At 44.9% G+C, this 13,385-nt stretch overlaps 1 protein-coding gene across 1 annotated transcript in view; it reads right to left on the bottom strand.

Moving 5' to 3' along the window:
• Nucleotides 1–4,899: 4,899 nt before the first annotated feature.
• Nucleotides 4,900–13,385, bottom strand: part of OPHN1 (oligophrenin 1) — a 110,567-nt gene continuing 102,081 nt past the window's right edge. The window contains exons 21-24 of the mRNA XM_006274729.4: nt 11,365–11,530; nt 9,799–9,849; nt 8,898–8,948; nt 4,900–7,975 (exon numbers count right to left, since the gene is read on the bottom strand). Coding sequence (XP_006274791.2) covers nt 8,906–8,948; nt 9,799–9,849; nt 11,365–11,530 — 260 coding nt within the window. The 3' untranslated portion in view covers nt 4,900–7,975; nt 8,898–8,905. The remainder of the gene's footprint in view (nt 7,976–8,897; nt 8,949–9,798; nt 9,850–11,364; nt 11,531–13,385) is intronic.

The following is a 13,385-nucleotide window of genomic DNA, read 5'->3' as shown; positions in this document are numbered from 1 at the left end:
CTCTTGCTGCTCTGTGCTTTCTTCCTAACACTCATTACCAACTCTTCTAGACATACACTAAACCATGGACACCTGTGCCTTCTCTACCTGAAGTGCTTCAACTACCTGAAGGGTGGTTACAAAGAGGATGGAGCTGGACTGTTCTCAGTGGTGGTAGATGATAGAACAAGGAGCAATGGTTTCAAGTTGCAGCAAGGGAAGTTTAGGTTGTATATTAGGAAAAACTCTCACCAGAAGGGTGGTGAAGCACTGGAACGGGTCACCCAGAGAGGTAGTGGAATCTCCATCCAGAGAGCTGGTGGACTCTGCATACTCATGCATGAGTAGGTGCATCACAAACAGGTCCAGGGAGGTGATGCTCTTCCTCTATGCAATACTGGTCAGGCCACAGCTGGAGCACTGGGTCCAGTTCTGGGCACCACAATGCAAGAGGGATCTGGACAAACTTGAGAGGGTCCAAAGGAGGGCTACTTGAATGGTTAGAGGCCTTCAGGGAAGGCCCTATGAGGAAAGGCTGAGGGACCTGGATCTTTCACCCTCCACAAGAGAAGGCTGAGGGGGGATCTTGTGGCATTGTACAAATGGGGGGGGGGGGGGGCAGCAGGGAATGGGAGATTCTTTGTTTACCAGAGCACCCCTTGGAATAACCAGGATCAACGGTCACAAGCTGATAGACAAAAGATTTAGGCTGAACATCAGAAAGAACTATTTTGCAGTTAGGGTTGCCATGGAATGGGCTTCCAAGCGAGGTGGTGCTCTCCCCTGCCTTGGGGGTCTTCAAGAGGAGACTGGACAAACACCTGGCTGGGGTCACATGACCCCAGCACTTTTTCCTGCCATGGCAGGGCATCGGACTCAATCTGTTGAGGTCCCTTTTGACCCTAGCATCTATGAATCCAGAAATCTATGAATCCTTGGAGGTTTTTAAGCCCCAGCTTTTCAAAGCCCTGGCTGGAATGATCTAACTGGGGATGGTCCTGCTCTGAGTCCGGTGGGTGGCGAATTGGCTAGAGGGTCGCACCCAAAGAGTCGTGGTAGATGGGTCGGTCTCGACCTGGAAGGGTGTGGGCAGTGGGGTCCCGCAGGGTTCGGTCCTTGGACCGATACTCTTTAATGTCTTCATCAGCGACTTGGACGTGGGAGTGAAACGTACTCTGTCCAAGTTTGCAGATGACACAAAGCTATGGGGAGAAGTGGACATGCTGGAGGGCAGGGAACAGCTGCAGGCAGACCTGGATAGGTTGGACAAGTGGGCAGAAAACAACAGGACGCAGTTCAACAAGGAGAAATGCAAAGTGCTGCACCTAGGGAGGAAAAATGTCCAGCACACCTACAGCCTAGGGAATGACCTGCTGGGTGGCACAGAGGTGGAAAGGGATCTTGGAGTCCTAGTGGACTCCAAGATGAACATGAGCCGGCAGTGTGACGAAGCCATCAGAAAAGCCAATGGCACTTTATCGTGCATCAGCAGATGCATGACGAATAGGTCCAGGGAGGTGATACTTCCCCTCTATAGGGCGTTGGTCAGACCGCAGTTGGAGTACTGCGTGCAATTCTGGGCGCCACACTTCAAGAAGGATGCGGATAACCTGGAGAGGGTCCAGAGAAGGGCGACTCGTATGGTCAAGGGCCTGCAGACCAAGCCCTACGAGGAGAGACTAGAGAAACTGGACCTTTTCGGCCTCTGCAAGAGAAGGTTGAGAGGCGACCTTGTGGCTGCCTTTAAGTTCATCACGGGGGCACAGAAGGGAATTGGTGAGTATTTATTCACCAAGGCACCCCGGGGGTTACAAGAAACAATGGCCACAAGCTAACAGAGAGCAGATTTAGATTGGACATTAGGAAGAACTTCTTCACAGTTCGAGTGGCCAAGGTCTGGCATGGGCTCCCAAGGGAGGTGGTCCTCTCCCCTACCCTGGGGGTCTTCAAGAGGAGGTTAGACAAGTATCTAGCTGGGGTCATCTAGACCTAGCACTCTTCCTTGCTTATGCAGGGGGTCGGACTTGATGATCTATTGAGGTCCCTTCCGACCCTAACATCTATGAATCTATGAATCTATGAGCAGGGGGTTGGACTAGATGACCTCCTGAGGTCCCTTTCTCCTGTCCCTATAGGCACGTCTTCTACTCCTCAGTTTTGATGAAAAACTTACGTTTTTGCTCCATGAGGCATCACAAACATGATTATACAGGAGGTCTCTGAACTCCTGTTTCCAGTGGAGAGGTACTTTTTGTTTTACAGAAGGTTTTCTACATATTAAAAGTAAACTAACTTCCTGCACCAAAAAATTAGTTTAGCATGGTGAAAATTAGAGTTGATCCATCAAGGTCAACAGAAATAAGAAGAGAAAAAGAATAGCTGCAGGCCAGAGGGAAAGAGGATGAGACTAGGTATGATGTGATCATTTATAAGTACAAGGAATTTGCAACTGTAGGGGTTATTTCAAGGAACATTGGAGGTAGAATGAGAGCCAGTGATGTGAAGCTAAAACAAGAAAAAACTAGTTTAAATAGCTGGCCAACACTCAGGCTGTCTCTCAGGAACAGTCACCTGCAACAAGTGTGTTCACTTGCCCATATACACAATGATTTATTGCACCCCTTCTTTAATAGCTCTGATGCACACATGCACTTGCTAATCGTTGCATTTGTTGGAATACACATATGCTCTTACAGTAGCTTATTGTAAACATTAACGATGTACGGACATTTTAAGTTAAAAGGGGTGAAATCCAAGGCAGTTACACAGCTGGGGCTGAGAGGAAAATGGGGTTCATGGGATGCATTATTACTCTGCTACTTAGAAGATAGGTCAGGTGCATTTTTCCTCAATAACTTAGAAATACACAAAAACCCTCACCTCAAATGGCTTCTCTGCTTGTATGTAAAATGTATGAACCTTCCTTGCCTTACCTAAGTCATTGAGTTGGTACTTTCTGGTTGTGGGGCTAATAACACAGAACTCATATAGCTTCTCATATTTTCAAAGACTTTTTTAGCCATTTGCCAATTCTCTCGCTCAGTTCAGGCCATGTGTCCCGTTAGCTCTGCCCATAGATGATGCTCCCTGGCGTGGTAACCACATTCCTTTTTCGTAATGTAAGACGGAGATACTTGGAAACAGAATTCAGGCCATGATCAAATATTGAAAGTGGCTTCTCAGACCCTTCTACCTCCATTTGTGAAGCAAGACTCCTTCCTATCTGAGGGAATATGCAGGGATTGTTTATGGCTGCCCTGAACAGGTCAGGAAAGGAGAAATACAGGATCTGTCCACCATGCAGCTAGAGACTAGCATCTCATTGCAACATGCCAATTTGAATGCTCTAATCAAAGGTCTGCTTTAGCAAAGAAAGTGCTGACTTGGGAGTTTTTCTTTGTAGAGCTCAGTGGGTAAGCTATGCTGGAGCGGCACCTTGGATAATGGAGAGGCTGCCTGCTATAAACAAAACTAAGGAGGAAATAACCAGTTTGAGAACAGGTGCAGAGTAGAAATGCATTTGAGACTCATTGAAGCTCAGGATCCAATGTTCAGGCACTGGCAACTCTGAGGCTGCAGTTCAGGCCCAACCCTAGTTATGAACTTTCATGGATGGGAATAAAGAAAGCCTGGTCGCTGGAGGGGAGGCCCCTGTGGGGTTGGATCTGTTTCATGCACCCTCTTATTCTTGCTTCTTTTTATGGGAGCTATTTGAACCAAATGCCTCCTAAACAGCTCATGACAATTGAAGCAGAGCAGAGCAGAGATTCCTTGGTGTGGATGAAGAGTGGCATCGGAGTTTGGACACCCTATAAATTAAGTCAAAGCTGTTGATTTTGGCCGAGTTCTAGACGATGCTATTAGTGCAGTCTTCTCTGCTCCCTTAACACATGCTCTGGTAACTGGTACACGTCAGCTTGGTCTGCAGGGGAAATGGGAGCACAGAATTCACCAGAGGCTTCTCCTGCATTCAGTGCCATTTCAAATGCTTGGTTGTTTATGTAATGTTGTGAGAAACCCATGAGGGAGAGAAATTATTTATGGATTAATTTAGGAATTATGTCCAAGGCAATAATGGGGTGGAATTAAGGAAAGAATTTAAGAGAAAAAACAGGAGAAAAAAATGCTTCCTGAGCAATGGATCATTTTTCTCTGGGAACTGGTGGAAGCCCCAGCACTGAGACTTGAAGGGTAATGCCTGACTACACATGCAAATAAGGAACAATAGCTCTGCATTGTAGGATGCTGGATTACCTTTGTCTCTACTTTGAGTATTTCCAAGCCATTTCACTGTATGCAAATACTTGACAAATTTCCTGAGGTCTGGCTTAAAATACCGTAAGGACACTAAGGCTAGGGACTGACATTACACATAAACTGGTATAACTAATAGGAAACCAGTTTAAGTCTGTAACACAACAGAAGTTCAGTGCACATAAACCGCTTTCAAAATGGCCAAAACCAGTTTAAGATAAACCTGGATGAATGTAGCATCAGATTTAACTGATTTAGGTTAAACTGGCTTATTGAATTTCTGTCCCAGATCCCCTCCAGATTCAAGTTAACTCACAGTCTCCCAACATCGCAGGATGCTTTGTACCTCCCTTGCGAACCCCCCTTGCAGGATGGGCAGGTTGAGTCTCGGCCCAAGCTTTCTGCTCCGGCCCAGCAGGGAGGCGTGCTCCAGTACAACCTGGCTTCCGGCCTGAAGTGCTGCAGGCATGTAGCTGCATTTCTGGACTCAAAAGTGAATGTCTGTTCACTTGCTTATCAGTTCAATCTGCGCAGTTAAGACTAATCTGCGAAGATTGAATCAATTCAGTCTTTGGCTTTTTGGCTGTCTGTACTTACCCTTAAACTTTAAAATAAAGCTCATGTAATCTACAATAAAAATAAATAAATAAAAGGAGAGCACAGAAATACTGAAACACACATCCTGGATTTTTACTTCGTGGAAACTTCATAACCATTACAGCTAACATAAACTTTTACAAAGCAAACTGGATCAGGCAGCTGATGGCACATGGTGCTTTGACACTAAGTACAGCACTGCAAAGGTCCAGGTGACTTCTATAAGCTCAGCTCCTGGTCACAGGCATGAGATGTTTCCCAAAAAAATCACAGAAGAAAATCTTACATACAGACTTACAAGTGAATGCACAGTCCCCCAGCATTCACCTGTGCTAATGGCAGGAAAAATAGAGCACAGCCGCATGTCAAATAAACTGAAATGGATGCCATTATGTAGGTTTCCAATTAACTGCCGTCTTCTCTTGTTTAGAATTTCAGAAATTTGGCAACCAAGCCTCTTTCTCTGCTGATTTTGTTCTCTGTTCCAGGTCCATTGACAAATACTAGTCCCTCCCCAGTTACACCCCTCAAGTATCTGGTGCCAGAAAAATGAACTGGGAACAAGTTGTTTTACTTCCTTGTTGCCCCTCAGCATTGTCTGTGTTGGGAAGAGTGCTTTATAGCCATATTTTCAAATGGCGCTACTAATTCTGGGAGTCTCCACTTCCCTGGGCCTAATATTTAACTATTATGAACCTTGTTTTTGATGTGCAGCATCTACATCTCCCTTTGATATCAATAAACGTGTGGATGCTTACAACATTACTGAAAATCCAGACCGGAAATGTTTCATTCACCTGTACCCATGCTTAAAGGATGAGGGTTGGAGTGGCATGAGTGATAAGTTATGTGGTTCACAGCCTAGAGGTTACATGTTTGAGGCCATAGGAGAAGCACTCATGTTGTGGCCTGTCAGATTCCAATAAATCTGCAAATTCTGGTGAATATCTTGTCACCAGGACATGAGAAAGGAAAGGAATTTACAGGATGCCTCAAGAAATTTTGGATTCAGTAACATCTGTCAAAAAACCAATAAAGGGTGCTCACATGTTGTCTTTTGAAGCAGTCACACCAAAGTGGTGGCAATGACTCCCCTCCTCAATGAGAGATTCAGAGCCAAATTCATGCCTGACTTAAGAAGGTGCTATTCCACTGATATCAACTGAAATTGGTTCACAGACAACGGACAGGATTCCCCACCAGGAGTAGAGTAATTCTGATCTAGATAAAAGCCCTTGACTGCATCCCTCCTATGCCCACCAGCTCTCCATTTCTGCTAGATAGTCTGGCATCATTTTATCTGTGTGGATTTGTAACAATCTGATTCAAACAGAACCTGCTCCATTTCCTTGGCATTGAGAGTGCTTTTCTTCCAAGAATGGGACAAGCCGATCAGTTTAAAAACACCAGCACACTGATGTACATAACACAACACAGCTGTTTACATCATATTTTTGAAGCCCCCTTTATCTGCCACTTTTTATAAGCATATATACAGGACTGCCAGCTGAGAGCATGGTACTGCAGCCACAGGGAGCAACCGCACCATTCACGCACCACCTTAGTATCTGGTAAAGGCCAGAATGACATTCAGTAACGAAGCAGCATTGTATACTAGATGCACAGGAAGGCAGGCAGCAAGGACAGCAGTCAAAGGAACAATTTGCACACACACTGGCAAATCAGAGTTTGCACCCCAGCCACAGCTGAAGCATACACCAAGGACGTTTGCTTTGGTTCCAAACCACCACCCCTCCAAAAGGGTGTTTGTTATAACATGGAACTTCTAATTAACAGGCTAGCAGTTTCTGGGAATGATTAGGAAACACTCACAGGACATGAGGACAGTTGCTGGTGATGGGGAAGGTGTTTCAGCCCATGGGGGGAGTTGGAAGCTGCTTGTTAGACAATTTTATTTAGGTACCATGTCATGGGATCATCACTGGCTTTCAGTGGAACCATGACATGGATCTACATCATTAAGAGAGATGCAAACAATAGCCACAGCTAAGGGAAACATATCTCCCTTCCAGATTAAGAGTGCAATATAACAGCAGCTGTTGCTGTGGAGAAAGGGTCTGGGGCAAATACCCAGAAACATGGGTGCTTCTCAGGAATGTTGTTCCCAGTCCAGTGAGTCTCATCCTCCATGTGCTGGCAAAGTAAAATTGAAACAACAGTACTGATACTGTCCTTGTGTCTGCATAGCCTGGTAAAGGAGTTTAATGAGAGCAGAATAAAGATGGATGCATGAAGCAAAAGGGCCTGGCATTTTTCAGCTTCAAGAGACTGTGACCAAGCTGGTCCTTTTTGGAAAAACACTTACTTTAAATACTCAAAAAGACACCAGGCACAGCTATGTTTACTAACACACATGGTAGCTGCCTCTGCAGCACAGGGGCATGGTGTGGGGTAGCAATGGGTAACAAGAGTGCCCTTAATGTTGGGCATGAAACCCCGTCCTTAGCACTAGCAGTGTTCTCATTAATACACACTGCATCCTTAACCATTGGAACAACACAACAGACTGACTCAGCAACGAAAACAGGTTTTCTTGAAAATGGTGCGTGATAGCAAGTAGTTTCCAACAATAAGATGGTCCAGTTCAAACTTCAGACCACTCGTCCTGGTATTCAAGCTCTGGGAATCTGTAGCTTGCTTTTTGGCTGCAAGTCCATCTGAGCTGAAAGTCCTTCCAGGGCAAAACTGCTAAAGGGTCAGGGTGCAGACAACGCCCAGAGTTCTCTGCTATTCCTTTTAGGACATATTAGTCATCCTCTGCCCAGCTCTGCAGACTGGGTCACCTTCCACTAGTCAGCATCAAACCTAAGGTTTATCATCCTACATGACAAGCATCCTTTACACACTGCATAATGCAGGAGCTCAGGGGTGTGTGTGACAAAAAGAATTCAAGATGCACATTTAATTTAACAAACGATAGGTCTGGATCTTCCTGCTGTTTTGTCCCCCTCTCCTGTAACCCCCTGGACTGTTCATAATAATATGCCCCCAAAGTCAGTGTCCGGTGGGATAGCTGATCTCCATGGCCATATCACGCAGGCTCAAACCATCTGGGTGGTTGGAGAGGCCATTTCAGATGCAGGGAGAACTACCTGGAACCAGCCAGGATTGGTTAGTGAAATGTCTGAAAAAAGAAAGTAATCGTGTGAGTAAAGCCAACAACAACAAAAAAGCAATGGCAAGAGACAACCTGCCCTAGCAAAAATATATCAATCATCCAGTTGTTGCGGTCAGGCCTAAACCTAGGCCAGACCTCAGCACCCCAGCCTTCGGCATTGTCTGCACCTGACCTAGGACTTTGTGGGCAAGGCAACCCACTGTTCTTGTGGATTAAATGGTGATAACAGGGTAGACAGGGCATCTATATATATATATGTCCTCCAGGTGGAGGGAGTGGCGCTTTAATTAAAGCAGCTCTCAGAGCCGCTCTAATTAAAGCGCCTTCAGTGTCATGTGTATTCAGCATCCTGCACTTCAAAACTAACAGCAGGCACATTTTAACTAAAGCCCATTTGACAAGCTTTGGTTAAAGCATCCCTGCCACCATTCTGAAATGTGGGGATGTCGAATACACATGACACTGTGGGTGCTTTAATTAGAGCGTGTCTGGGAGCTTCTCTAATTAAAGCACCACCCCATCTACCCCAGTGCACATGTATAGACGCCCCCTCTGTCCCCTTATCACCACCTAATCCAAAAGAACAGTGGGTTGCCTTGCCCACAAAATCCTAGGCCAGGTGCAAACAAGTCCTAGGCCAGGTGCAAACAGTGCCGACATGCCATCACATGTATAGGTGCCCAGAAGTGCTGATGTATCTTGCCCTGCTATCCTGCTACCAGAGCAGAGGGGGAATGGGCCCCCTCCAGTCATCACCTCTCCTCCAAGCTCCTCTGCTGGATGAGAGGAAGAAAGGCTGCTGTCAGTCAGTCTCTTTTCTTCCAAGATTCCCAACTACCTTCACTGTCTTCCTCACCACCCAACCCACTGGGGTGCAAACCTTGGTTCAAACTGTGCTCTAGGGTGTTCTTTTGTGACAGAAACGTACCGTTAACCTCAGCTCTCGTCATTTGGGAGTCTGCCTTGAGGTGAGGAGGAGCTGTGAATAAACAGGGAAAAAGGAGAGAAAACAAATTAATTTAATAAATAAGCCTAAATTCAGGTGTATGCATCTAAAGGAAAGAACTCCACAGCAGACCTGTTCAGTGATGTACAGCTCAGCACCCTTGGTAAGGAAATTGTTATATGCTCTAAGAGAGACACAACATCTATCACCTTCTCAAAGACGTACACAGCCCTTAGGGTGCTTTTGGAACATGTTGGTAATCTGAGAGTGAGAGGTGGAGGCTACAAAACTAAATTTGATTACAACAGATAAACTTCACTATACCTAATTCAAACCCTTGCCATCTCAGATGACCCAGCAAATCTGATGCTCTCTCTAAACCCACTGCTTCATTACACTGGGCTAAATAATGATAATGTTGTGACCTGCAACTAGATCATGTGACACATCAGTTTAATAGCTATTTCTGTATTAGAAAACCACCCTCTATCCAGGCAAAAAGGAAAGACCCAATGATCCAACAAGATTTTCTCATCTATTCTATAACATGATTGTAAGCTTCTCAAGCAGTGAGCACCCTATACACACTTTCAGAATTGAACACACAACAGTGTACAAACCCACAGAAGTATTTGTTAGCACACCTGCTCAAGCTAATCATTCAGTCCAGGTCTGGATTTTACAGACCCCACAGCTTCCCCTGTTTGAATCCACTGTTTTGGTTGGAACCTCTTTGGTTGGCTTTATAGAGATAAAACACACATGCTCAGAGAAGAACCTGAGGGTCTTTCCAGCTTCTTGTGGCAGCGCCCTCCATGCTGAGTGCAGACTCTTGTTCATGTGTGCATTCACACGAAAGGTTTAAGTTCCATGTATCTCTTACCTGCTTGTCCTCTGGGAAGCAGTCTCAAAGAACTTGGTTCTGGAGGCCACTCTGCAGACAAAACCAGAAAGGGTTTTTTACGTTTACCCTGCACAAGGCAGCTATTTGTTGAAATAGTATTTGTGTCAGGGAGTGATTTAGAGCAAGGCAGGGTGAGAGGGTACTATAGAAGCAGAGTGAGGATGATCAAGGCCCTTCTCACTGATAGTCTGTCTGCTCTCATACCTCTTGCCTTGTTCTTGCCTCTGACCGTTCTGAACACATGCTACCATCAATGATGCTTGGCTGTCTGTCACTTGGCTACCCAATTCAAAGCCCAACCTGCTGGCTTAAAAAACTTACCCCTATGTCCTTAATTGGCATGATTTATCTTCATTGAGTTTACTTCAGACCTGGGTTCAAATCAATTATGAAGAGAGAAATCACAGCAAGTGATTACGGACAGTAAGAGTGTAGCCTGCTACTGTTACTCGGGCACAATTACCAACAGGAGGTTCACTTGAGCAAGGAGATTTGGACCAACTGCATAACTCTGCTTTACTGAAAAGTTATTTGCCAAATAAAGCCTGGCTTTACTAGAAATGCTGCATCTGCACAGAGTATAACATTATCAGTGCACTGAGCGCAGAGGGTTTGGAGTGTGCTTCATTGCAGGACACTGACACCCGCCCTCGCTCTCCTATGAAAATCTGGGATCACATCCCTTGTTGTCTAGATATTTTTAAATGCTTTGTGGCATTTAAAAATACAATTTGGTGACAAATGATGTCTAATTAGTACATGTCATCCTTGGTGCAGTATGTGGGGCCTTAAATCAAAGCTCTGGAGGGGAAAAAATGCCAACCGTGAAGTACATCATGACAGACTATTAAGCAAGCAGCTGTCACTAATGTCTGCTACCCTGATGAAATGGTCCGGCACAAAATGACATAGAAATGAGAAGTTTATACTCCGTTACTGTATTACAGCACCAGCAGCAAGGAGTGAGGTCTTTGTGGCAATTGCCTAGACATCCATCTCCAGAGCAAATTCTTACTGTTCTTCTTAAAAGCCATCCTGTTATTCTTACTATGGTGTGTGAAATCCAGACACAGCTTTTACTCAGGCACTCTCCCATTTGCTCTAGTAGAGTTTTGTCTAACCAAGAGCTGAGTGAAATTTGAGGGGGGACCCAGAGTAATTAGTGCTAAGCCTTCCTCCAGTTTTGCTTGGAACAAATCCAAGCCAGCCTGGTTCCTTCATGGAAGTTTCACTCTTCAGTGTGGCTTGACCAGCTGCCAGCAGCTAGCAAATGCAATACAGAAGATGCTGGCAAGTAGAGTTCTAGGACCACAGCAGAAAAGGCTTGCGGTTTTGTTATACTACTACCACAGGTCTAGTTTTATTTCTCTTCTTTTCCTTTTTCAAATACTGATGGAATGCAGCAGCTAGTGCTAGTTTGGTCTTCCAGGCTGAGTCTCATTCCCAATGAACACTTTCCAAATCCCTTAGCTGCGAAGAGTTGCCTCTTGCAGACCTGTTCATCCAGGGCTGTCTGTACAGCCCTGACAGAGATTTCCTACTTACACAGACGATGGCATTTCCTCTGCTCCTCCTGCTATTAGCTCTGGCTTCTGCTCCAGCTTCTGGGGTGTGGGGGCTCGGCAGGGAGGGTCAGGGGGTCTCACTGGCGGACGTGTGATCACTGGCTTGTCTCCATGGGATCGTGCTTTAGTAAAGCTGTCATAATCACCTGAAAGGTTGAAGGTTACAAACATTGTCTACAGTGGCAGCAAAGGATTATGAAGAGGCAAAGGGGTCAGGCTAGTTAAGAAAGGAGGGGCATTTGGGAAATCTACCACCACAGGCAGAGCCAGACATTGCCATTTCAGGACAAGCTGGTTGTATACATTTGGTTTGCAGGTATTACTGCATCATTTGAGAGGGAAAACTAATCACAAGGTGCAGCATTGCTCTTCACACCCAGGGAGGGAGGGTTCAATTCACTCTTAGGATCTCCCTGGGTCTCTACTAGTCCAAAAGCATATTCAACCTTTATTCTATGAAGCGATTATATATTTCCTCTCCCTCATCCATCTTCCCTTCCTCCTTCTGGCTTCCTATTCATTCTCTTCTCCCATTTCCTATTCTTTTTGAGTTTCATAGTATGGCTGGCTGACTATCCAACTCCAATTATTCATACATTGCCATCATTACTTCTTTGAACCCACCATAGCATGCTTCTCCTCTTCACCCCATTCTCTGTTCATTGGTTTGGTCATCACCATCTGGTCTGGCCACCACCAGCAGAGTATCATGGGGAAAGATGCTATTTCACTTGTGCTGCTTCATCTCTGTGAACCCTTGGCCCCTCCTTGGTCTAAGACAGTTCCATTCTCACCTTCCACCACCACAATTTTTTTCAAGAAGTATTTTATAAAGCCAGCAGAAAAATCTCATCTCTGCCCCTATGTAAAACAAGCCCTGGGACTCCAAATCAGCTCCCAATCAGAACAGAGCACATCTTTTAGAAAAACGTCCAATCTTGACTTCAAAAATTTCCAGTGATGGAGAGTTCACCATGAGCCCTTGGCAAACAGTTAACAATGTATTTCTAGTCTAACTTTGCCCTTCTCTTATCAAGCCTTTATTCCTTGTATAGGTATTTATACACTGTGATCCTTAATCCTTTCTCTGATAAAAGCAATAGATTGTGCTTCTTGAGCCTTTCACTAAAAGGCATGTTTTTTTTAGTGCTTTCACCATTCCTGTGGCTCTCTTCTAAACCTGTTCCAATTATCCAACATTTTCCCTCAAAGTTTGGACACCAGAACAGGGAATGATAGTGTAGTAATGGTTCATTAGTGTCTAATACAGATGTAACAGAACATCTCTAATTGCTATCAACAATGTTGATTAAGAGTAAGGTACACCCACAGCCATCTGTAAAAGCCATCCTGTTATTCCAAAAACTGATTTCCTCTTCATATTCATTTGATAGATTTAAATGAGATTGGGGTATTAGCCAAATGAACCTTTCGGTAGTGCTATGGAGCCAAGCTTTGTTATTCTTCCTTTTGATTACACCCAGGAGACAACCCACAAATACACAGCATACTTTTGACTTTCAAAACATAAGACTGTGAACGTTACTGGTGTGTGAAAGCATGTAACAAGCACTGGGATGAATTAGGAAGAACACCGCTTTTATGACAATCTTATAGGAGGAATAGTATTTTATAAACAATCAACAGCAAATGCTTATTTCTAAAACGACCTGTACATAGCAAGACTGTTCCAGACGAACATGGGCAACTTTGCATGGGTGACTCTACAAACAAGGAGACCCACATCCTTTCTTTTTCTTCCTGTACAATGCCTGCTCAGACGTGGCCCTACATCTTCTCCCTTCAGATCTGCATTTTGATTTCAGGACCTCCAGAGATAGAGGCTTGACTTTTCATTATGCCTCAGCCCACGCCTTGTGGCTAAGACTAGGCTACAGTAGCAACAATGCTTCTTAACCCTCTGACGTGACAAAGGCCAGGGTGCTTTCTCTCTTCCAGCAGTAAGCAACTGGCTGAGCTTCTGTGCCTATCTGAAATTAA

This window comes from Alligator mississippiensis, chromosome 8 (genome assembly GCF_030867095.1).
Source record: "Alligator mississippiensis isolate rAllMis1 chromosome 8, rAllMis1, whole genome shotgun sequence".
NCBI classification, from domain to species: domain Eukaryota; kingdom Metazoa; phylum Chordata; order Crocodylia; family Alligatoridae; genus Alligator; species Alligator mississippiensis.
Note: the sequence above shows the minus strand (reverse complement) of the source record. Positions and strands in the feature narration are given on the sequence as shown.